Below are 25,144 nucleotides of genomic sequence, written 5' to 3' on the forward strand. Positions count from 1 at the left end.
TTTTTTCTTTTGTTTCACTTGCATTAGTCCAAGAATCCATTGCCAAATTCATGTTATGAAAATTTACTCATATGTTATCTTCTAAAAGTTTTATGCTTTTAGCTCTTATATTTAGGTCAATGACTCATTTTGATTTAATGTTTGTATATTGTATAAGATAGGGATACAGCTTAATTCTTTGGCATGTGAAAGTCCAGTTGTCCAAGCATCATTTCTGAAGAGATTATTCTTTCCTGATGAACTTAGTATCCTTGTTGGAAACCAACTGGACATAGATTTATGGGTTTATTTCTAGACTCTCAGTTATCTTCATTTACCTATATGTCTCTAAATGCCAGTACCCCACTGTTTTGATTACTATAGTAGTAAGTTTTGAAATCAAGAAGTATGAGTTTTTAAAGTTTATTCTTCTTTTTCAAATTATTTTGGTTATTCTTGGGCCCTTGCAATTTCATATAGGTCTAAGGATTAGTTTCTCCATTTCTGCAAAAAAGGTAGTTGAAATTTTGGTAGAGTTTACATTTAATATATAGATCACTTTGGGTAGTATTGACATCTTAATGTTTTGTCTTCCAATCTGTAAACGTGAATAAAAGACAAGAAAATTATATAATGATAAAGACATCAAACAGCTAGGAAGATATAACACTTACAAATATATATGCCCCCAACATAGAAGCACTAAAATATATAAAGCCAATATTAACAGACTTTAAGGGAGAAACTGACAGCAACACAATAATAGTAGGGGATTTTAACTCTCCACTTACATCAGTGCATAGATCATTGAGAGAGAAATCAATAAGGAAACATCAACCTTAAACAACACATTAGAGCAGATGAACTTAATGCATATATACAAAACATTCCATCCCAAAGTAGCAGAATACACATTCTTCTCAAGTGCATGTGGAACATTCTACAGAATAGGTAACATATTAGGCTACTAAACAAATCTTAGTAAATTCAGTAAGACTGAAATTATATCAGGCATTTTTTCTGACCACAATGTTATGAAATTAAAAATCAGTTACAAGAGGAAATTGGAAAAAACACAAAAAGTGGAGATTCAAAAACATGGTACTGAACAACCAATGGATCATTGAAGAAATCAAAGGAGAAATTCAAAACAAAATAAACAAAAGAAAGCAGAAATATGACATACAAAAATCTATGTTTTGCAGTAAAAGCAGTTCTAGAAAGTAAGTTCATAAGAATACAGGCCTACCTCAAGAAACAAGAAAAATCTCAAATAAACAATTGAAACTTACACTTAAAGAAATTTGAAAGAGAAAATGAAGCCCTAAGTCAGTTGAAGGAAGGAAATAATAAAGATCAAAGTGACAATCTGTGAACATAGAAACCCTTCCATTTACTTAGGTCTTTAATTTTTTCAGCCATGTTTTGCACTTTTCAGTGTAAAAATCTTTCACCTCTTTGGTTAAATTTGTTCCTAGATATTTGAGTTTTTAGATGTATTGGAAATGGAATTGCTTGCTAAATTTCCTTTTCAAATTGTTCATTGCTGGTAATATAAAATTGACTTTCATATGTTAATTTTGTACCCTTTAGCTTTCCTGAATTTTTAAAATTACCTGATATTGCTTTCTTCTGGATTCTTTACATTTTTTTATACATAGGACCATATCATCTGAGAAGAGAGATTACTTTTCTTCTTCTTTCCAATGTGGATGACTTTTATTTCTTATTTAAGTCTAATTGCTCTGGATATGACCTCCAGTAAGTGTTAAATAGAACATTCAACATAGGTGAAATAGGTAAAAAGAAAAAAAAAGAATAGGTGAATGTAAGCATCTTTGTTTTATTCTTGATCATAAAACAAAGGTCTTCAGTCTTTAAGTACAATATCGGCTGTGGGTTTTTCATAAATGGCATTTATTGTGTTGAGGGTGTTCACTACTATTCCTAGTTTTCTGAGTGTCTTTATCATGAAAAGATGTAGGATTTAATCAAATGCTCTTTCTGCATCAGTTGTGATAATCTTGTGGTTTTCCTCTTCATTCCGTTAATGTGGTGTATTACATTGATTGGTTTTCTTATATTGATCACACTTGTTCATGCTATATACGCTTTTAAAAATATATTTTTTGATGTATAGTCAGTTTAAAATGTTGTGTCAATTGCTGGTGTACAGCACAATACTTCAGTCGTATAGGAGCATATATATAATTATTTTCATGTTCTTTTTAAACATAAGTTACTACAAGATACTGAATGTAGTTCCCTGTGCTATACAGTATAAACTTCTTGTTTATCTATTTTATATATAGTAATTAGTAATATGTTGTCAAACTAAGTTTTCTAGCACTTTGTTAAGGATGGTTCCATCCATATTTATAAGGGATATTGGTCTGCAATTTTATTTTCTTTGTTGTCTTTATCTGGCTTTGATATAAGTGTAATACTGGCATCATAGACCGAGTTAGGAAGTGTTCCCTCCTCTTCAACTTTTTGGAAGGGTTTGAGAAGGATTAGTGTTAATTCTTCAATTTTGATAGAATTCACCAGAAGAGCTATCTGAACATTTGACTTTTCTTTATTCAGAGGTTTTTGATTACTGATTCAAACTCACCTGTAGTTATTAATTTTTTGATATTTCTATTTCTTTTTGAGTCTGTTTAGATAATTTGTGTTGTTCTAAGAATTAGTTTATCTAAGTTATCTAATTTTTAGGTACATTGACCCTTGAATAACAGGTTTTAACTGTGAAGATCCACTAATATGCAGATTGTTTTCAATAAATACATTCTACAGTACTACACAATCCAGTTGGTTGAATCTGTGTATGTGGAACTGTAGATATGGAGGGTGAGCTGTAAAATTATATGTGGATTTTTTACTAAATGGAGGGTCATCACCCCTAATACCTGCATTGTTCAAGGATCAGTTTTATACAATTGCTTTTTATTATCCTTTTCTTCCTCTGTAAGACTGGTGGTGATGCCTTAACTTTCGTTTCTGATTTTAGTTATTTGCGTCTTCCTCCTTTCATTCTTTATCAGCGTAGATAAATGTTTGTCAGGTTTATTGCTCCTTTCAAAGAATCAACTTTCAGTTTCATTAGTTTCCTTTGTTGTTTTTCTCTTCTCTATTTTATTTATGTCCACTCTAATCCTAATTATTTTCTTCCTTCTACTAGCTTAATGTTCAGTTTGCTCTTCTTTTTCTAGTCCTTAAAGATGTTAAGTCAGATTATTGATTTGAGATCTGTCTTCTTTTTTAATGTAGGTATTTACAGACATAAATATTACCGTGATCATTGCCTTCATTGCATCACATAAATTGTCATATCTTGTGTTTTTATTTGTTTGTCTCTAAGTATTTTGTAATTTCCATTATGAGTCTCACTTTGACCTATTTGTTGTTTAAGAGTGTGTCATTTAATTTCCATACATTTGCTATTTTTCAGATTTTCTTTTTGTTATGAATGTCTAATTTATTCTAATGTGGTTGTGAGATATTTTGTATGATTTCAATCTTTTAAAATGTATTGAGAATTGTTTTATAATATAACATATGATCTTCCTGAAGAACCTTCCATATGCACCTGAGAACAATGTGTATTCTGCTGTTGTTGGGTAGCTGGTTCTTTATACTTAGATCTAACTGGTTTATATTTTTTTCAAGTGCCTTATTTCTTTATGGATCTTGTGTCTAGATGTTTCACCTGTTACTAAAAGTAGAACATTGAAGTATCCAACTATTGTTGTTGAACTGTCTCTCCCTTCAATTCCGTCAATGTTTGTTTCATATATTTTGGGGGTCTGTTGTTCAGTACATGTATGTTTATCATAGCTATATCTTCTTGGTGAAGTCAACATTTTATCAATATATAATATCCTTCTTTGTCTTTTATAACAGCTTTTGACTTAAAATTTATTTTCACTGGTAGCAATATAGCCAACCCCAGTTCTTTTTTGGTTATTATTTACATGGACTGGATTTTTCCATTCCTTTAATTTAAACCTATGTGTCTTTGGATCTAACGTGAGTCTTTTTTAGGCAGCATATAGTTGAATTTTTCTTTATTCTACTAATCTCTGCCTCTTGACTATAATGTTTAATCTATTTATTTTAAAGTTATTAATGATAAATAAGGACATACTTCTGCCATTTTGCTATTTTCTCTGTATGTCCTATGGATTTTTGTCCCTCATTACCTCCATTACTAACTTCTTTTGTATTTACTTCATTTTTGTAGTGATATATTTTTATTTCCTTTTATATATATTCTATAGACATTTTCTTCTGGGTTATGTGTATTGTATACAATATCATAAAGTTAAAGCAATCTAATTTGAGTTAATACTGGCATATTTTTTGCATGTAAACATTCCACTGTTGCACAGCTCAGTCTCCCCTCTGTGTTACTGATGTCACAAACTTCATCTTTACACATTTGTGCCCAGTAACATAGGTTTTAAATATATTTTAATTATTTTTATGCTTTTGTGTATTAAATCCTGTAGAAAATATAGAGTTATGAAACAAAACAATAATATTGCATTTTCTATTTGTCCATGTATTTACCTTTATCAGAGAGTTCTATTTCTTAATACAGATTCTAGTTCTGTATAGCATCCTTTTGTTTCAACCTGAAGGACTTCCTTTAGGATTTTTTATACTGTAGATCTTGTAATGAAATCCCTCAGCTCTTATTTATCTTATTTATCTGGTAATTCATTGATTTTGACCTCATTTTTGAAGGACGTTTTGCCAAATATAGAACTTTGGTTAACAAATTTAACTTTTTTCTTTTGGGAGTTTAGATATATCATCCCACTGCCTTCAGGTCTCCATGGTTCTGTTAAGAATTAATCTATTAATCTTATTGAGAATTCATTTTACTCATGAGTTTCTTGCTGCTTTCACAATTCTCTATCTGTCCTTGGCTTTCAACATTTTTATTATGCCTCTTCTGGATCTCTTTGATTTTATTCTACTTGGAAATTTTTGAGTTTATTGAATGTATAGATTCTTCTCTTTCATCAAATTTGGGAAGTTATTTCTTGTATAGTCTTTCTATTATTCTCTTTCTCTGTTTATTCTCCTTCTTGGACTCACCTATATTGGTCTACTTGCTGGTATCCCACAGGTCCCTTAAAGCTCAGTTTACATTTCTTCATCTCAAGCTGATCTCAAGCTAGATAATTTCTATTGTCCTACCTTCAAACAAGCAGTTCACAAATTTAAAAAAAATATTAAGCATTGAAATTTAAGGCATTGCTTACCAATGGATCACATATTTGGTGAGGTCTTCAGTGGAATGATTCAAGAATGAAGTGATTGCTATAAATCTCCTAGAAGAAAACATAATCAAAATGTTCTCTGACAGAAATCTTAACAGTGTTCTAGGGCAGTCTACCCAGGCAATAGAAATAAAAGCAAAAATAAGCAAATGGAATCAATTAAACTTGTAACCTTTTGCATAGCAAAGAAAATCATTAACCACACACACAAAAAAAAACAAGCTACAGAATGGGAGAAAACATTTGCAAGTGATGAGACTGACAAGGGCTTAATTTCCAGAATATATATACATCTCATACAAATTTATAACAAAAAGAAAAAAACAATCCTATCCAAATATGGGCAGAAGACCTCAACAAGCAATTCTCCTATGAAGACGTGCAAATGGCCAATAGGCACATGAAAAAATGCTTAATATCGCTAATTATCAGAGAAATGCAAATCAAAGCTACAATGAGGTACCACATCAGAGCAGTCAGAATAGTCATCATTAAAATGTTCACAAATAATAAATGCTAAAGAAGGTGTGGAGAAAAGAGAACCCTTCTACACTGTTTGTGGGAATGTAGTTTGATGCAGCCATTATGGAAAACAGTTTGGAGATTCTGCAAAAAACTAAAAATAGACTTACCCTATAATCCAACAATCCCATTCCTGAGCATATATCCAGAGGGAACTCTAATTCAAAAGAACAGTGTTTATAGCAGCACTATGTATAATAGCCAATATATGTAAACAACCTAAATGTCCATTGACAAAGGACTGGATAAAGAAGCTGTGGTTTATACAATGGAATGCTATTCAGTCATAAAAAAGAATAAAATAATGTAATTTGCAGCAACATGGATGGATCTGGAGATTGTCATTCTAGGTGCAGTAAGCCAGAAAGACAAAGAATAATGCCATATGATATCAGTCATATGTGGAATCTTAAAAAAGAAATAAAAGAAGACACTAATGAACTTATCTATAAAACAGAAGCAGACTCACAGACATACTAAACAAACATGGTTACCAGAGGAAAAGGAGGGTAGGAAGGGATAAACTGGGAGCTCAAGATTTGCAGATATTACTTCACTTAGAATGATATTCTCCAGGAGCATCCATGTTGCTGCAAATGGCATTATGTTGTCGGGTTTTATGGCTGAATAGTATTCCATTGTATAAATATACCACCTCTTCTTTATCGAGTCACCTGTTGATGGACATTTAGGCTGTTTCCATGTTTTGGCTATTGTAAATAGTGCTGCTATGAACATTGGGGTGCAGGTGTCATCCTGAAGTAGGGTTCCTTCTGGATACAAGCCCAGGAGTGGGATTCCTGGGTCATATGGTAAGTCTATTCCTAGTCTTTTGAGGAATCTCCACGCTGTTTTCCATAGTGGCTGCACCAAACTGCATTCCCACCAGCAGTGTAGGAGGGTTCCCCTTTCTCCACAGCCTCTCCAGCATTTGTCATTTGTGGATTTTTGAATGACGGCCATTCTGACTGGTGTGAGGTGGTACCTCATTTTAGTTTTGATTTGCATTTCTCTGATAATTAGTGATATTGAGCATTTTTTCATGTGCCTATTGATCATTTGTATGTCTTCCTTGGAGAATTGCTTGTTTAGGTCTTCTGCCCATTTTTGGATTGGGTTGTTTATTTTTTTCTTATTGAGTCGTATGAGCTGCTTATATATTCTGGAAAGAAAGAGAAAGAAAAATACCATATGAGATCGCTCATATGTGGAATCTAGAAAACAAACAAACAAACAAACAAAAACAAAGCGTAAATACAGGACAGAAATAGACTCATAGACAGGGAATACAGACTTGTGGTTACCAGGGGGGTAGAGGGTGGGAAGGGATAGACTGGGATTTCAAAATTGTAGAATAGATAAACAAGATTACACTGTATAGCACAGGGAAATATACACAAAATGTTATGATATCTCACAGAAAAAAATGTGACAATGAGTGTGTATATGTCCATGAATGACTGAAAAATTGTGCTGAACACTGGAATTTGACACAACATTGTAAAATGATTATAAATCAATAAAAAATGTTAAAAAAAGATTTGCAGATATTAACTACTATATATAAAATAGATAAAAAAATTCTGTATATCACAGGTAACTATATTCAATATCTTACAGTAACCTATAATGAAAAAGAGTAGGAAAATGAATATATGTATGTATATGTATGACTGAAACATTGTGCTATACCCTGGAAATTGACAAATTGTGACTGACTGTACTTCAATAAAAAAATCCAAACTGATAAATTGGTAAAATATTTATTAATTAATATAAATGTTGCAACAATAAACCCACTAATTATTAAAATAAATATCATATTTTTATAAAAATAACTTTTCTACACCAAAAAAATAAGGAGTCATATCTTTTATATTTTTCAAATCACTTTAATTATGGTTTAATAGAAGATAGCTGGATATTCATATTGCTTTTGTATTTAATACACTGTGATATCACATGACATGGCCTTCTGGAACACTCCAGTGTATTCTAATGAAACATGATAATAAAAAGGCAAATACTCTCAATATTATTATGAAAATAATTTTGACCTCATGAAATCACTGAAAGATCTTTGGGTTACTCAGAGTTTCCCAAACCACATTTTAAAAACCTGCTTTACAGTAATCATGGGAAGAATATTAAAAGATAGCATAAGTCAAAACCTAACAGATGAGGAAAAATGGAATAATACAAATATTTAATCCAAAAAACCCAAGAAATTGGAATAAAGAAACAAAGAACAGTGAAACAAAGGGCAAACAAATGTTATAAAATTACATACATAAATGCAACTATATATACAATTACCTTAAATGTAAATAGTTTAACTCTCCAATTAAAAGATAAAGATTCTAAGACTGTACTAAAAATAGATCTAAAAGGTTTTATGAGTTACACTTTATGTATAAGTTCACAGAGGTTAAAACTGCAAGGATGGAAAAATATGTATCATGTAAAACTGAAACCAAGTGGTATTCAACAACCTGCATAACTCTTACAGAGTATGATGACTGAAAAAAAAAGCCAGAGATGAAAGATGAAAGAATATGTTCTGTATTTCTTCATTTTCTGAAGTTCAAACTAGACAAAATTGACTTTGAGATAGAATATTGGTTATGCTTGGAGTACAGACTTGGAAGGCATGTGAGAGAACCTTATGCAGTGCAAGAAATTTTCCATATTCTTACTTGTGTTGTGATTATACAGCTATATACATATGTAAAATATCATCAAGCTATATATTTATGATTCATTCACTTGTATGTCATTCATTATAAAATAAATAAATTTCTTAAAAAGAAACTGTGGTGGGTTTTTTTTTTCCATGGTGCTGCACAATGAGAATGTTTATTTTCAGCCCAGAGTCCACAGAGAACGTGATTCCTCCCACCCAAAAAAGTTTAAAATGTCCGTTCACTTCAGCAAACCACAGACTGACCACAGTAGAAGAGATGAGATTAGGGTGACACCATAGTCTATGACTCTAACGAGCCAGTAATGCCTCCCCTGGGACAGTCATCTCCTGAGCACACCTGGAGGAGAGTGACGGGCATGTGGAGGGAGAGTCAGGAGGTCAGTGAGGTGGAACACCTGGAGCTGTGTCCTGAAGGCTGACTGCTGCCATTGATTCGTCTCCCTGCTGGAATGGATAGCAATGTACGTCTTCACAGCAGCTCCCAGGGCGAAGTTAGCCACATTCTTTCTGCTTCACCTTCGCCTCACGTCACTCATCATCAGCAGGGAGGCGGACACTGAGAGTTAAATGGGCACTGAGAGTTAAATCGTTAAACATGTCATTTATCTTTAAAAACTTTGTCAGTTACACAAGACTAATTTTGTTATTTGAAGGAAAGATGAAACTAAAATTTTGCACAATGATAACACAAAAGATTGAAGAGAGAAATTTGGAGTATAAGGGTTTTAAGTTGATTATGTTGATGAAAGGAGAATATAGTTATTGATTAAACAGATTAAGTCCACCATGCATATTCAAACTTTTAGTTTAAAGGTAAATATAGAATGTGTAATGCCTTGACCAGTAGAGTAAGAAACAAGGAAAATGAAAGAAAATGTATTTTAACAAAATTCAGGGAAGATGAAGGAAAGGAGCTAAGAAAAAAATGCATTACATACAAGATAAAATAAAATGGTGCATTAAATCCAAATGTATCACAATCACAGTAAATAAAAGTGGATAAAATCCATCTGTTACAATATAAAGACTCTCAGATTGGTCCTATTCCCTCAGATTATGGAGAATGCCTTTTTATAACTTGGAAATGAATAGATTATGCTAAACACATTATTATTATTATTATTTAATATTTATTACATGCCCTCAAAAAAGAAATAACAGATTTTATATAAACAATTATATACTGATTTCTATATTCCTTTTTCTTGTAGTCTGATCTCAGCCATGAAATGGAATCTGATATGATAGATGTGGTAAGTGGCCTTCCAAGATTTTGTTTTATAAAATATAGATTTCATATATACTATATTCTTTCTAATACTAAGTACTTAATAATTATATTTCCTTTAGTACACTTTAGAAAAGTATAGACACACAAATATATATAGTGAATATTTAAAGCATATTTTTGTTTATATTGTGACAGACAAATGAAATTGAATGAAACAAGGAAAAATTAAATATTTCTTACAGAAGATAATATTCTAAAATGTGAAACAAAAAACCTACAAATTAATTGAAAGAGGTATATTGGCAAATATAAGCAGTAACTTTTCAGCATATTCTGAAACAAAACCAAAAATAATTCCTTTATTCACATTACTGTTGTGAAATATTCTTCCTCTGATAAATAATTTGCTTCTGTGCAGTTTTCTTTTGGCAGAGACTATAACTACTCTTTAGTGTTTTTAAGAGAGCAGGGTTTAATATACTTAATAAGTCAAAGTTATACAGAATTATATATGTCATATATTGGCATAGAGAAATTCATCTTCATAAAATTCCACTCTTGGGGAAATATTTCTCTTTAATAAGTCTCAGTGGAAGAAACCTTGAGCCTGTACCTACTGCCTTGGTTACCTTTGTTCTTTGTTTAGAAAAAAAAATAACAGTAGTGTCTAGAATTACAGATGCCTGAAGTATAACAGATGTGGTGGAAACAAGTAGAATTAATTAATTATATTCCTTCCTTTCTAGATCAATATAATATTCATTTGAAAGAAGTTTAAGAAGTTCAGACACTCATAAGATTATAAATATTTGAGTAGTTTTTTATTTTTGCTTTTGCATTTTGTTTTGCTTTGTTCATTGCTTAGTAGTTGTTTCATTGTCAAAAGAAAGCATCAAATGCTAATTTCATTTTTTAATGTAATATCTCGAGCAAAATAGATGAGTCCTTTGCCTTAGAAACTACCTCCTTCTACAGTATTCTGATGTTTGAATGCCGTTTCTTTAGCTTTAAGACTTGTTCCTTGTCAGAATGAAAATTTCCTTGTGGTATACACAATGTTAAGCAAGTTCATGTTTTCCTTTTAAGTGCAAGGAAGTTTGGGTAGGGGGAGGTCCTTTCTGAAAAGAGGTTTTTGGTGAGGGCAAGTTGAAATAAAGCATGAGGACATTGAGTTCATAAAGGGGGAAACTGGAGAAGAAGGCAGAAAATAGGCTACTTGACAGTTTTTCCTAGGGACAGAAGACTTCGCTCTTGAAACTTTTTTAGTTAAATATAAACTTAATTCAATTTCAGTAACAAACTAGGAACCACCAAAGTTTATAGTTGAAAAAGAAATGGCTCTGCATTCTGTATCAGCCGTAAATCATCATCATATCTTTCTCATTATCAGCTCAGAGGAGATTTTGTCTTTGAGATTATTCTATTACAAAAATCATGAAAAAGACCTGACTTATTTCATTGCATTCTTCATGTTTTTATTGTAGACTTGAAGGATGTAGAGATTATATGTTACATAGATGAAACAAATTTTGAGATTTATAATAGATATTACTTTTTAAATACAAAGAAATAGATTTTAAATTATTTTTCTTAATATTTTAATAAGCATGCAATATGTTACCTAATAGTTTCTTTATTTTTCACCATTTTCTGTAAGCATTTACCTTACCCTTCCCTTCCATTTTATTTTTCTTTATCCTTCAGATTTTATCTTTCTAAAGATTTTTTTAACATTTCTTATTGATTTATAATCATTTTACAATGTTGTGTCAAATTCCAGTATTCAGCACAATTTTTCAGTCATTCATGGACATATACACACTCATTGTCACATTTTTTCTCTGTGATTTATCATAACATTTTGTGTATATTTCCCTATGCTATACAGTGTAATCTTGTTTATCTATTCTACAAATTTGAAATCCCAGTCTATCCCTTCCCACCCTCTACCCTCCTGGTAACCACAAGTCTGTATTCTCCCTCCATGAGTCTTTAGAGTCCACATATGAGCGATCTCATATGGTATTTTTCTTTCTCTTTCTGGCTTACTTCACTTAGAATGACATTCTCTAGGAGCATCCATGTTGCTGCAAATGGCATTATGTTGTCGGTTTTTATGGCTGAGTAGTATTCCATTGTATAAATATACCACCTCTTCTTTATCCAGTCACCTGTTGATGGACATTTAGGCTGTTTCCATGTTTTGGCTATTGTAAATAGTGCTGCTATGAACATTGGGGTGCAGGTGTCATCCTGAAGTAGATTTCCTTCTGGATACAAGCCCAGGAGTGGGATTTCTGGGTCATATGGTAAGTCTATTCCTAGTCTTTTGAGGAATCTCCACACTGTTTTCCATAGTGGCTGCACCAAACTGCATTCCCACCAGCAGTGTAGGAGGGTTCCCCTTTCTCCACAGCCTCTCCAGCATTTGTCATTTGTGGATTTTTGAATGACGGCCATTCTGACGGGTGTGAGGTGATACCTCATTGTAGTTTTGATTTGCATTTCTCTGATAATTAGTGATATTGAACATTTTTTCATGTGCTTTTTGATCATTTGTATGTCTTCCTTGGAGAGTTGCTTGTTTAGGTCTTCTGCCCATTTTTGGATTGGGTTGTTTATATTTTTCTTATTGAGTCGTATGAACTGCTTATATATTTTGGAGATCAAGCCTTTGTCAGTTTCACTTGCAAAAATTTTCTCCCATTCCGTAGGTTTTCTGCTTGTTTTATTTCTGGTTTCCTTTGCTCTGCAGAAGCTTGTAAGTTTCATTAGGTCCCATTTGTTTATTCTTGCTTTTATTTCTTCTAGGAGAAAATTTTTGAAATGTATGTCAGATAATGTTTTGCCTATGTTTTCCTCTAGGAGGTTTATTGTATCTTGTCTTATGTTTAAGTCTGTAATCCATTTTGAGTTGATTTTTGTGTATGGTGTAAGGGTGTGTTCTAGCTTCATTGATGTACATGCTGCTGTCCAGTTTTCCCAACACCATTTGCTGAAGAGACTGTCTTTATTCCATTGTATATTCTTGCCTCCTTTGTCGAAAATTAATTGACCAAAGGTTTGTGGGTTCATTTCTGGGCTCTCTATTCTGTTCCATTGGTCCATATGTCTGTTTTGGTACCAATACCATGCTGTCTTGATGACTGTAGCTCTATAGTATTGTCTGAAGTCTGGGAGAGTTATTCCTCCAGCCTCTTTCTTTCTATTCAGTAATGCTTTAGCAATTCTAGGTCTTTGATGGTTCCATATAAATTTTATTATGATTGTTCTAGTTCTGTGAAATATGTCCTGGGCAATTGAATAGGGATTGCATTAAATCTGTCGATTGCCTTGGGCAGTGTGACCATTTTAACAATATTGATTCGTCCAATCCAAGAGCATGGAATATCTTTCCATTTTTTAAAGTCTTCTTTAATTTCCTTCATCAATGGTTTATAGTGTTCTGTGTATAATTATTTCACCTCCTTGGGTACATTTATTCCCAGATATTTTATTACTTTGGGTGCTATTTTAAAGGGGATTGTTTCTTTACTTTCTTTTTCTGTTGATTTATTGTTAGTGTAAAGAAATGCAACTGATTTTTGAACGTTAATTTTGTAACCTGCTACCTTGCTGAATTCTTCAATCAGCTCTAGAAGCTTTTGTGTGGACCTTTTAGGGTTTTCTATATATAGTAACATGTCGTCAGCATATAATGACACTTTTACCTCTTCTTTTCCAATTTGGATCCTTTTCTTTCTTTCTTTTGCCTGATTGCTGTTGCTAGGACTTCCAGGACTATGTTGAATAGGAGTAGTGATAGTGGGCATCCTTGTCTTGTCCCAGATTTTAGTGGGAAGCTTTTGAGTTTTTCACCGTTGAGAACTATGCTGGCTATAGGTTTGTCATATATAGCTTTAATGATGTTGAGATATGTTCCCTCTATACCCACTTTGGCGAGAGTTTTTATCATAAATGGGTGTTGAATTTTATCAAATCCGTTTTCTGCATCGATTGAGATGATCATGTGGTTTTTGTCCTTTCTCTTGTTGATGTGATGTATTACATTGATTGATTTGCGTATGTTGAACCAGCCTTGTGTCCCTGGGATGAATCCCACTTGGTCATGATGTATAATCTGTTTTATGTGCTGTTGGATTCTATTTGCTAAAATTTTGGTGGGGATTTTGGCATCTATGTTCATCAGTGATATTGGCCTATAATTCTCTTTTTTGGTAATGTCTTTGCCTGGTTTTGGTATCAGGGTGATGGTGGCTTCATAGAATGAGTTTGGGAGTATTCCCTCCTTTTCAATCGTCTGGAAGAGTTTGAAAGGGACTGGTATGAGTTCTTCTTTGTATGTTTGGTAGAATTCCCAGGTGAAGCCGTCCGGTCCTGGACTTTTATTTGTAGGGAGGTTTTTTATTGCTATTTCTATTTCCTTTCTAGTGATCGGATTGTTCAGGTGGTCACTTTCTTCTTGATTCAATCTTGGTGGACAGTATGTTTCCAGAAACTTGTCCATCTCCTCTAGGTTGTCCAGTTTGATTCCATATAGTTTTTCATAATATCTCGTATGATATTCTGTATTTCTATGTTATTTGTTGTAATTTCTCCATTTTCCTTTCTTATTTTGCTAATTTGTGCTCTCTCTTTTTTCTTCTTTGTGAGTCTGGCCAGAGGTTTTTCAATTTTATTTACTTTTTCAAAAAACCAGCTTTTGGTTTGGTTGATTTTTTCTATGTTCTTGTTAATTTCTATTGTATTTAATTCCTCTCTGATCTTTATTATTTCCTACCTTCTGCTGCTTTTTGGGGCTTTTTGTTCTTTTTCTAATTGATTCAGGTGGTGGGTTAAATTGTTTATTTGAGATTGTTCTTCTTTTTTGAGGAAGGCCTGTATCACTATAAACTTCCATCTTAGCAGTGCCTTTGCTGTGTCCCATAGATTTTGAGTGGTTGTGCTTTCGTTGTCATTTGTCTCAAGGTATTTTTTAATTTCAGCTTTGATTTCCTCATTGACCCATTGTTTTTTCAATAACATATTGTTTAATCTCCATGCTTTCCTTTTTTTCTCCTTTGTTTCTCTGTTGCTGATTTCCAGTTTCATGGCATTGTGGTCAGTAAAGATGCTTGAGATAATTTCTATCTTCTTAAATTTGTTGAGGTTTCTTTTGTGCCGAAGTACATGATCGATCCTGGAAAATGTTCCATGTGCACTTGAAAAGAAAGTACATCCTATTTTTTGGGGATGTAATGCTCTGAAAATATTATTGTGAACTTTCATAGACAAGATTTTCGTGTGCAGATGCAGATATGTTTTTATTTCTTTTGGTAATACCTAGGAGAAAATAGCTGAGTCATATGGAAAATGTATGTTTAACATCTTGAGGAACTACCAAACTGTTTTCTGATGTAGCTGTCTTATTTTACTTTCCCATCAACAGTGTGTTAGGGCTCCAGTTTCTCTATTTCTTTGCCAACACTTGTGATTGTGCATCTTTTGTTATAGCTATCAGTAATATGAAGTGATATCTCATTGTGTTTTTGATTTTGATTTCCTTAATGACTAATGATTTTGAGCATCTTTTCATGTGTTTATTTATTAAATAAATAATTTTCCATTCATTCAAATTATTTGCCCATTTTTAAATTGGATAATTTGTCTTCCTTATTGATTTGTAACAGTCCTTTGCATATCTTGGATACAAGTAATTTATTTTAGATATAATTTGCAAATGTTTTCTCCATTTTATGAGATGCCTTTTCATTCTCTTAAAAAGTCTTTTGAAACAGAAAACTTTTCCATTTATTCCACTTCATATAATTATCATTTTATTGCTCTTATGGTGAGAATTTTTAAGATCTGCTCTCTTAACAATTTTCAAGTATGTTATATATTATTGTTAATATGGAGTCACAAGCTATACATTTGATTTTCAGAACTTAATCATCTTATTCCTCTTATGACTGGAAGTTAGTACCATTTGACCAAATCTCCTCATTTCCCCTAGTCCCTCAGCCCTGGCAACCACCAATCTACTCTGTTTCTATGAGTTTAGCTTTTTTGGATTCCATATATAAGTGAAGTCATAATATTTGTCTTTCTCTGTCTCATGTATTTCACTTAAATATATGCCCTCAACTTACATCCATGTTGTTGCAAATGACAAGATTTCCTCCTTTTTATGACTGAATAATATTCCATTGTGTGTGTGTATATCATTTGTGTAAGATAATATATATCACGTTTGCTTTATCCATTCATACGTTAATACACATTTAGATTGTTTCCACGTCTTGGCTATTGTGAATAATGCTACAGTGAACATGGGGTACAGATGTCTCTACAAGATAGTGATCTCATTTCCTTTAAATCCATACCCAGAAATGGGATTGCTGGATCATATGGTAGTTTTATTTTTAAGTTTTGAGAAACCTCCATACTGTTTTCCATAGTAGCTATGCTAATTTGCATTCCAGTGCACAAGTGTTCCCTTTTTTCCACGTTCTTGCCAGGTTTTGTTATCTATTGTCTTTTTGATAATAGCCAATCTAGCACTTTTTAGTGTACCTGTTGATAATTATGTAAGTTAGATCACAAAAGTCTGTGGCAGTATGAGTCTAGAGAGTCTAACTCTATCTTTTTCAAATTCAATTTGACCTTCTTTCCCTTAAGTGGGGACTTTTTAGGCTGTCTGCATAGGATTTATTTGTACTTTTATTTTGTGTTTCTTTTTTTTCTGATTTTTAAATTTTTTCTCCTTTATAGCTTTTTTGATTGATTAAGATGTTTTTTAATTCCATATTTTTATTTTACTTCTTCGGAAGTTATACACACTTCTATTTCCATTTGTGAGGGATTACCTCTGAAATTTTACCCTTCATACAAAGTCTATTGTTCTCATTTGATTTCTTTTGTTTTGTGTCTAGTATTATTGAGATATAATTGTCATGTAACACTGTGTAAGTTTAAGGTGTATGTGTTGATTTGATAAACTTATATACTGCAAAACAATGTTAGCTAACAGCTCCATCAGGTCACATAATTACAACTTCTTTTTTGTGGTGAGAATATTTCAAATCTATTCTCTTAGCAACTTTGTAGTATATATTACAGTATTATTGTTAAAATCACCAAGTTGTACATTAGATCCCCAGAATTTATTCTTCTTTTTTTTTTCCTTTTTTTTGCATTATTTTATTTTATTTTATTTTTTTACATTTTTTATTGATTCATAATCATTTTACAGTGTTGTGTCAAATTCCAGTGTTCAGCACAATTTTTCAGTCATTCATGGACATATACACACTCATTGTCACATTTTTTTCTCTGTGATTTATCATAACATTTTGTGTATATTTCCCTGTGCTATACAGTGTAATCTTGTTTATCTATTCTACAATTATGAAATCCCAGTCTATCCCTTCCCACCCTCTACCCCCCCGGTAACCACAAGTCTGTATTCTCTGTCCATGAGTCTATTTCTGTCCTGTATTTATGCTTTGTTTTTGTTTTTTAGATTCGACATATGAGCGATCTCATATGGTATTTTTCTTTCTCTTTCTGGCTTACTTCACTTAGAATGACATTCTGTAGGAGCATCCATGTTGCTGCAAATGGCATTATGTTGTCGGTTTTTATGGCTGAGTAGTATTCCATTGTATAAATATACCACCTCTTCTTTATCCAGTCACCTGTTGATGGACATTTAGGCTGTTTCCATGTTTTGGCTATTGTAAATAGTGCTGCTATGAACATTGGGGTGCAGGTGTCATCCTGAAGTAGATTTCCTTCTGGGTACAAGCCCAAGAGTGGGATTCCTGGGTCACATGGTAAGTCTATTTCTAGTCTTTTGAGGAATCTCCACACTGTTTTCCATAGTGGCTGCACCAAACTGCATTCCCACCAGCAGTGTAGGAGGGTTCCCCTTTCTCCACAGCCTCTCCAGCATTTGTCATTTGTGGATTTTTGAATGACGGCCATTCTGACGGGTGTGAGGTTATACCTCATTGTAGTTTTGATTTGCATTTCTCTGATAATTAGTGATATTGAACATTTTTTCATGTGCTTTTTGATCATTTGTATGTCTTCCTTGGAGAGTTGCTTGTTTAGGTCTTCTGCCCATTTTTGGATTGGGTTGTTTATATTTTTCTTATTGAGTCGTATGAACTGCTTATATATTTTGGAGATCAAGCCTTTGTCAGTTTCACTTGCAAAAATTTTCTCCCATTCCGTAGGTTTTCTTCTTGTTTTATTTCTGGTTTCCTTTGCTCTGCAGAAGCTTGTAAGTTTCATTAGGTCCCATTTGTTTATTCCTGCTTTTATTTCTTCTAGGAGAAAATTTTTGAAATGTATGTCAGATAATGTTTTCCCTCTATTTTCCTCTAAGAGGATTATTGTATCTTGTCTTATGTTTAAGTCTTTGATCCATTTTTGATTTGATTTTTGTGTATGGTGTAAGGGAGTGTTCTAGCTTCATTGATGTACATGCTGCTGTCCAGTTTTCCCAACACCATTTGCTGAAGAGACTGTCTTTATTCCATTGTATATTCTTGCCTCCTTTGTCGAAGATGAGTTGACCAAAAGTTTGTGGGTTCATTTCTGGGCTCTCTATTCTGTTCCATTGGTCTATATGTATGTTTTGGTACCAATACCATGCTGTCTTGATGACAGTAGTTCTATAGTATTGTCTGAAGTCTGGGAGTTATTCCTCCAGCCTCTTTCTTTCTCTTCAGTAATGCTTTAGCAATTCTAGGTCTTTGATGGTCCGATATAAATTGTATTATGATTTGTTCTAGTTCTGTGAAATATGTCCTGGGTAATTGGATAGGGATTGCATTAAATCTGTCGATTGCCTTGGGCAGTGTGACCATTTTAACAATATTGATTCTTCCAGTCCAAGAGCATGGAATATCTTTCCATTTTTTAAAGTCTTCTTTAATTTCCTTCATCAATGGTTTATAGTTTTCTGTGTATAATTATTTTGCCTCCTTGGTTAGATTTATTCCCAGATATTTTATTACTTTGGGTGCTATTTTAAAGGGGATTGTTTCTTTACTTTCTTTTTCTGTTGATTTATCGTTAGTGTAAAGAAAGGCAACTGATTTTTGAACATTAATTTTGTAACCTGCTACCTTGCTGAATTCTTCGATCAGCTCTAGAAGCTTTTGTGTGGACCTTTTAGGGTTTTCTATATATAGTAACATGTCGTCAGCATATAATGACACTTTTACCTCTTCTTTTCCAATTTGGATCCCTTTTCTTTCTTTCTCTTTCCTGACTGCTGGGGCTAGGACTTCCAGGACTATGTTGAATAGGAGTGGTGACAGTGGGCATCCTTGTCTTGTCCCAGATTTTAGTGGGAAGCTTTTGAATTTGTCACCGTTGAGAACTATGCTGGCTATAGGTTTGTCATATATAGCTTTAATGATGTTGAGATATGTTCCCTCTATACCCACTTTGGCGAGAGTTTTTATCATAAATGGGTGTTGAATTTTATCAAATCCGTTTTCTGCATCGATTGAGATGATCATGTGGTTTTTGTCCTTTCTCTTGTTGATGTGATGTATTACATTGATTGATTTGCGTATGTTGAACCAGCCTTGTGTCCCTGGGATGAACCCCACTTGGTCATGATGTATAATCTTTTTTATGTGTTGTTGGATTCTATTTGCTAAAATTTTGGTGAGGATTTTGGCGTCTATGTTCGTCAGTGATATTGGCCTATAATTCTCTTTTTTTGTAGTGTCTTTGCCTGGTTTTGGTATCAGGGTGATGGTGGCTTCATAGAATGAGTTTGGGAGTATTCCTTCCTTTTCAATCATCTGGAAGAGTTTGAGAAGGACTGGTATGAGTTCTTCTTTGTATGTTTGGTAGAATTCCCCGGTGAAGCCATCCGGTCCTGGACTTTTATTTGTAGGGAGGTTTTTAATTGCTATTTCTATTTCCTTTCTAGTGATCGGATTGTTCAAGTGTTCAGTTTCTTCTTGATTCAGTTTTGGTGGACAGTATGTTTCCAGAAACTTGTCCATCTCCTCTAGGTTATCCAGTTTGGTTACATATAGTTTTTCATAATATTCTCGAATGATATTCTGTATTTGTATTTTGTTTGTTGTAATTTCTCCATTTTCCTTTCTTATTTTGCTAATTTGTGCTCTCTCTTTTTTCTTCTTTGTGAGTTTGGCCAGAGGTTTGTCGATTTTATTTACTTTTTCAAAAAAACAGATTTTGGTTTGGTTGACTTTTTCTATGGTGTTGTTAATCTCTATTGTATTTAATTCCTCTCTGATCTTTATTATTTCCTTCCTTCTGCTGCTTTTTGGGGCTTTTTGTTCTTCTTTTTCTTATTGATTCAGGTGGTGGGTTAACTTGTTTATTTGAGATTGTTCTTTTTTGAGGAAGGCCTGTATTGCTATAAACTTCCCTCTTAGCACTGCCTTTGCTGTGTCCCATAGGTTTTGAGTGGTTGTGCTTTCATTATCATTTGTCTCAAGGTATTTTTTAATTTCAGCTTTGATTTCCTCATTGATCCATTGTTTTTTCAATAACATATTGTTTAATCTCCATGCTTTCCTTTTTTTCTCCTTTGTTTCTCTGTTGTTGATTTCCAGTTTCATGGCATTGTGGTCAGTAAAGATGCTTGAGATAATTTCTATCTTCTTAAATTTGTTGAGGTTTCTTTTGTGTCCAAGTACATGATCGATCCTGGAAAATGTTCCATGTGCACTTGAAAAGAATGTATATTCTATTTTTGGGGGATGTAAAGCTCTCAAAATATCCACCAAATCTAGTTTTTCTTTTGTAGTATTTAATTTCTCTGTTGCTTTGTTTATTTTCTGTCTGGAATATCTGTCTAGTGATGTTAATGCAGTGTTAAAATCTCCAACTATGATTGTAATCCCATCAATATCCCCCTTTATCTCTGTTAGTACTTCTTGTATGTACTTAGGTGCTCCTATATTGGGTGCATATATATTAACGAGTGTAATATCTTCATCTTGTATCACTCCTTTAATCATTATAAAATGTCCTTCTTTATCTTTCTTTATGGCCTTTGTTTTAAAGTCTATTTTGTCTGAAATCAGTACTGCAACACCTGCTTTTTTGGCTTTTCCATTTGCATGGAATATCCTTTTCCATCCTTTCACTCTCAATCTATATGTGTCCTTCTCCCTAAAGTGGGTCTCTTGTATGCAGCATATTGAAGGTTCTTCTTTATTATCCACTCTGCCACTCTATGTCTTTTGACTGGAGCATTTAGTCCATTAACATTTACAGTAATTAATGATAGATGTGTGTTTATTGCCATTTTGAACTTATCTTTGCAGTTGAATTGGTATATCCTCTTTGTTCCTTTCTTCTTCCTTTTGTGGTTTGGTAATTTTCCTTTGTATTATCATGGATTTTATTTAATTTTTGTGACTCCCTTGTAAATTTTTGACTTGTGGTTACCCTTTTTTTGTAAATCTATTAACCTATACCCGTTTTTAATAAACTGATAATAACATGATCTCAAACCCATCCTACTGTTAAAAAAATTTAAAAAAAGAAAGAAAAAAATTCTATATTTCCCTGCCTCCCTCTCCCACTCTCAGTGATTTGTATGTCTTCTTTTATAATTTCGTGTTTTCTTTATTTGTAATTCATGTGTTATCACCTTTCCAGTTGTATGTTTCTCATTTCTGGAGCATCCTGCTGCTTTTCTATTTAGAATAGCCCTTTCAATATTTCTTTTAGCATGGGTTTAGTGTTGCTAAACTCCTGCAGCTTTTTTTTGTCTGTGAAACTCTTTATTTCTCCTTCTATCCTAAAGGATAGCCTTGCTGGATAAAGTATCCTAGGCTGCATCTTTTTTTCATTCAGGGCCTTGAATATATCTTGCCACTCCCTTCTGGCCTGTAGTGTTTGTGTAGAGAAATCAGCTGAGAGCCTTATGGGGGTTCCCTTGTAGTTCACTCTTTGCTTTTCTCTTGCTGCCTTTAGAATCATTTCTTTATCCTTGACTCTGGCCATCTTGATTATGATATGTCTTGGTGTGGGTCTATTTGAATTCTTCCTGTTTGGGACCCCCTGATCTTCCTGTACTTGGATATCTGATTCCTTCTTTAAGTTTGGGAAGTTTTCAGTCATGATTTTTTCAAAAACCTTTTCAATTCCCTTTGATCCTTCTTCCCCTCTGGGACCCCTATTATGCGAAGATTGGGACGCTTTATATTATCCCATAGGTCCCTTATGCTATTATCATTATTTTTTATTTGCTTATCTTGTAGTTCTTCTGAATGGGTGCTTTCTGTTGCCCTGTCTTCTAGATCACTAATTCGTTCCTCTGCATTAACTAGTCGGCTTTGCACAGCTGTTAGATCATTCCTCATCTCTGTCAATCAGTTTTCCCATTTTGCTTGGCTCTTCTTTATAGCTTCAATTTCATTTTTGACATATTTTATTTCTCTAAGCATTATCTCTTTTAATTCCTTCAGCAATTTGATCACTCCTTTTTTGAAATCTTGATCTAGTAGGCTGTCGATGTCTATTTCATTGAGCTTTCTTTCAGGGGATTCCTCTTGTTCTTTTAATTGGGAAAGGTTTCTCTGCTTCTTCATCTTGCTCATACCTCTCTGGCACTGTGGTTTATGGAGTATCAGTTGTCTACTTTGGATGTTAAGGATTTTATCTATCTAATGCCTATTTAGGAATAGAACTTAGGAAAAAAAAGGAAAAAAAAGAAGAGAGAGAAAGATTTTTAAAAGAAGGGAGAAAGAGGGTTTGAAAACAATGTATAATGAATAATAGAAGAGCAGGTTGAAGCAGAGTATTAATCGGGTGGAGACGTCCTTTTAAAACCTTTAAAAAAAATGGGGGATGGGGAGATGAATATATGTGTTTGAAGCCTGTGTCTAATCAATAACAGGACATCAAAACCCAAGAGAAATAGAAATGAATTAAGAAGTAAAAATTAAGAGAGTAATTGAAAATATAACAGGTAAAAACAGATTAAAAAAACAAAACAAAAACAAAAAAACAAAAAACAAACAAACAAAAAAAAAAGGGGTTGTCGGTGTTCTCCTGGAGTGTGTGTGCTTTTAATGTGATATCCTTCGTCCTGTTTTGGAAGCTCAGCTTGTTTTCATAGGCCCTCCGTTGGCGCCCTCTTCTGTGCTGCTCCCAGCACCTGTCGGCAAGCAGATCGCGCCTCCACCTAACACGGGGTCAGATGCAGCTCTCCTCTGCTGTGGGCGGGCGGGTCACTGCCCCTCCGGATGCCACAGTCAGATGTTGCAGGCTGGCCAGGCAGGAGGGCGGGTCGTGCCCCCTCCCAGCACCTCGGTCAGGGGCTGTGTTCCTGCCAGACAGGCGGGGAGCCGCTTTCCCTCTGCCTGTGTCGCCGGTATCTCCGCTGCTCTGTGCTGCTGCGCGCTCTGCGCCGGCGCTCCGCCCTGGTTGCGCTCCGTGGGTGGGCTCGGGGAAGACCAAGGGGCAGCCTCGTTGCTGCTTTGAGCCAAGACCCAGCTGCTTGTTTGTCTTTGTGGAGGAAGTTCTCTGGGGGACCAGAATGGAAGGATCCTATCTGCCCAGGGCTGTAGGCCCGTCTCAGTCTGGCCCTTGAGGCTGCTAAGCCCTTCGGTGCGGACGCAGGTTTCGCCTCTGCCCCCGCCTGGGTGTTAAGCGCCAGAGAATATGGCGGCTCTGCCTGGGCCCCGCCCCTCTTCCCCTGAAAAGTTTCCGCGGGTTTTCAGAGATGGGGGTATGCACCCTTCCCCCGAGAACACATCAACCTTGCTGTTTTATGGAGGGCACAGGTTGTTCTGTCCTGTACACCCACAGCCCCGGCGCCCAGCCCCTTGCAGTCCCCTGGAGCTGCCTCCGTGCAGCCGCCCCCGTCCTCCACCCGGCTTGTGCAGCCTGGCCCTGCCCACCGCTGCCGGCCTGCATCTCAGGCTGGGTGTCGGGGGGACGCTCTGTGCCCGTTTAACTTAGTTCTGTCAGACAAGGGCTGCTCTGTACAGATCCGAGCCTTGGAGGCTCCCCCTCCGTCCTGCTGGCCTCTCAATTGGAGAGGGGAGACCCAGCGAGCAAGCGCCAGTCCTCCTTTGCTGCTCCCTCCCCACGGGACCCGTCCTGCGCTGCTTTGCCTTTTGTTCTTTCTTTTTTCCTTTTCTCCTACCAGATTTTTGGCGTCTTTATCTTTTGAAGAGGGCGATGATCTGTTGGAGTTCCACAGGTGCTCTGGTTGGCTGAGTGGGTCTGTAGATGTGGGTCTTGGTGTATTTGTGGGAGAGGGTGACTTACAAGTGTCCTTCTACTCCACCATCTTGCCCAGAAGTCGAATTTATTCTTCTTATAACTGGAAGTTTGTATCCTTTGACAATCTCTTTCCATTTCCCACAACCCCCAACCCCTGAAAACTACCATACTACTCTGTTTCTATGAGTTCCCCCTTATTAGATTCCATATATAAGTGTAATCATGGAATATTTGTCTTTCTGTCTGACTTATTTCACTGATGATTACATTTCCCTGATTAGTGATGTTGAGCATCTTTTCATGTACCTGTTGGCCATGTGTATATCTTCTTTGGAAAATGTCTATTTGGAGCCTTTGCCTTTTAAAATAGTAACTCAGAGTTTTTTTGCCATTGAGTTATATGGGTTCTTCATATATTTGGACATTAATTCATATCATATTTATGGTATCCAGATGTATAATTTGCAGTCATTTTACCCCATTCTATGCTTCACCTTTTCATTCTGTTGATTGTTTCTTTTGCTTTGCAGAAGCTTTGTAGTTTGTTGTGGTACCACTTGTTGATTTTTGCTTTTGTTGCTTATGCTTTTGATGTCACATCCAAAAGACTGTTGTCAAGACCAATATCAAGGAACTTTTCCCCTATATATCCTTCTAGGGGATTATGGTTTCAGGTCTTACATTTAAGTCCTTAATCCATTTTGAGTTAATTTTTGTGAGTGGTATAAGGGTCCATTTCATTCTTTTGTATATAAATATCCAGTTTTCTCAAAACATTTGTTGAAGAGATTATCCTTTCCCCATTGAGTATTATTGGCTCCCTTGTCAAGTATTAGTTGACCGAAAATGCATGGATTTATTTCAGGGTTCTTGATTCTGTTCCATTGGTCTATGTGTCTATTTTATGTCCATATCACATATTTTTAATTACTATAGCTTTGTAATATATTTAGAAATCAAGAATTGTCCAGCTTTGTTCTTTCTCCAGATTGTTTTGGCTATTCAGGGCCTTTGTTTGTTTCCATAAGAATTTTGGGGTTGTTTTTCTAGTTCTTTGCAAAATGTATGTATGAATGGACATTTTAACAATATTAATTTTTCCAATCCAAGAACACAGGTTATCTTTCCATTTCTTTGTATCATCTTCAACTTTCTTCATCAATGTTTTATAGTTTTCAGAGTATAGATCCT

The 25,144-nt window shown here is 34.5% G+C and overlaps 1 protein-coding gene across 1 annotated transcript in view; it reads left to right on the forward strand.

Annotated features, from left to right (window-relative positions):
* Positions 1–25,144, forward strand: part of LOC116277404 (uncharacterized) — a 338,567-nt gene that overhangs the window by 208,736 nt on the left and 104,687 nt on the right. The window contains exon 7 of the mRNA XM_072955917.1: positions 9,708–9,749. Within this exon, the coding sequence (XP_072812018.1) occupies positions 9,708–9,749 (42 nt within the window). The remainder of the gene's footprint in view (positions 1–9,707; positions 9,750–25,144) is intronic.

Source organism: Vicugna pacos, chromosome X (assembly GCF_048564905.1).
Source record: "Vicugna pacos chromosome X, VicPac4, whole genome shotgun sequence".
Classification (NCBI taxonomy): Eukaryota; Metazoa; Chordata; class Mammalia; order Artiodactyla; family Camelidae; genus Vicugna; species Vicugna pacos.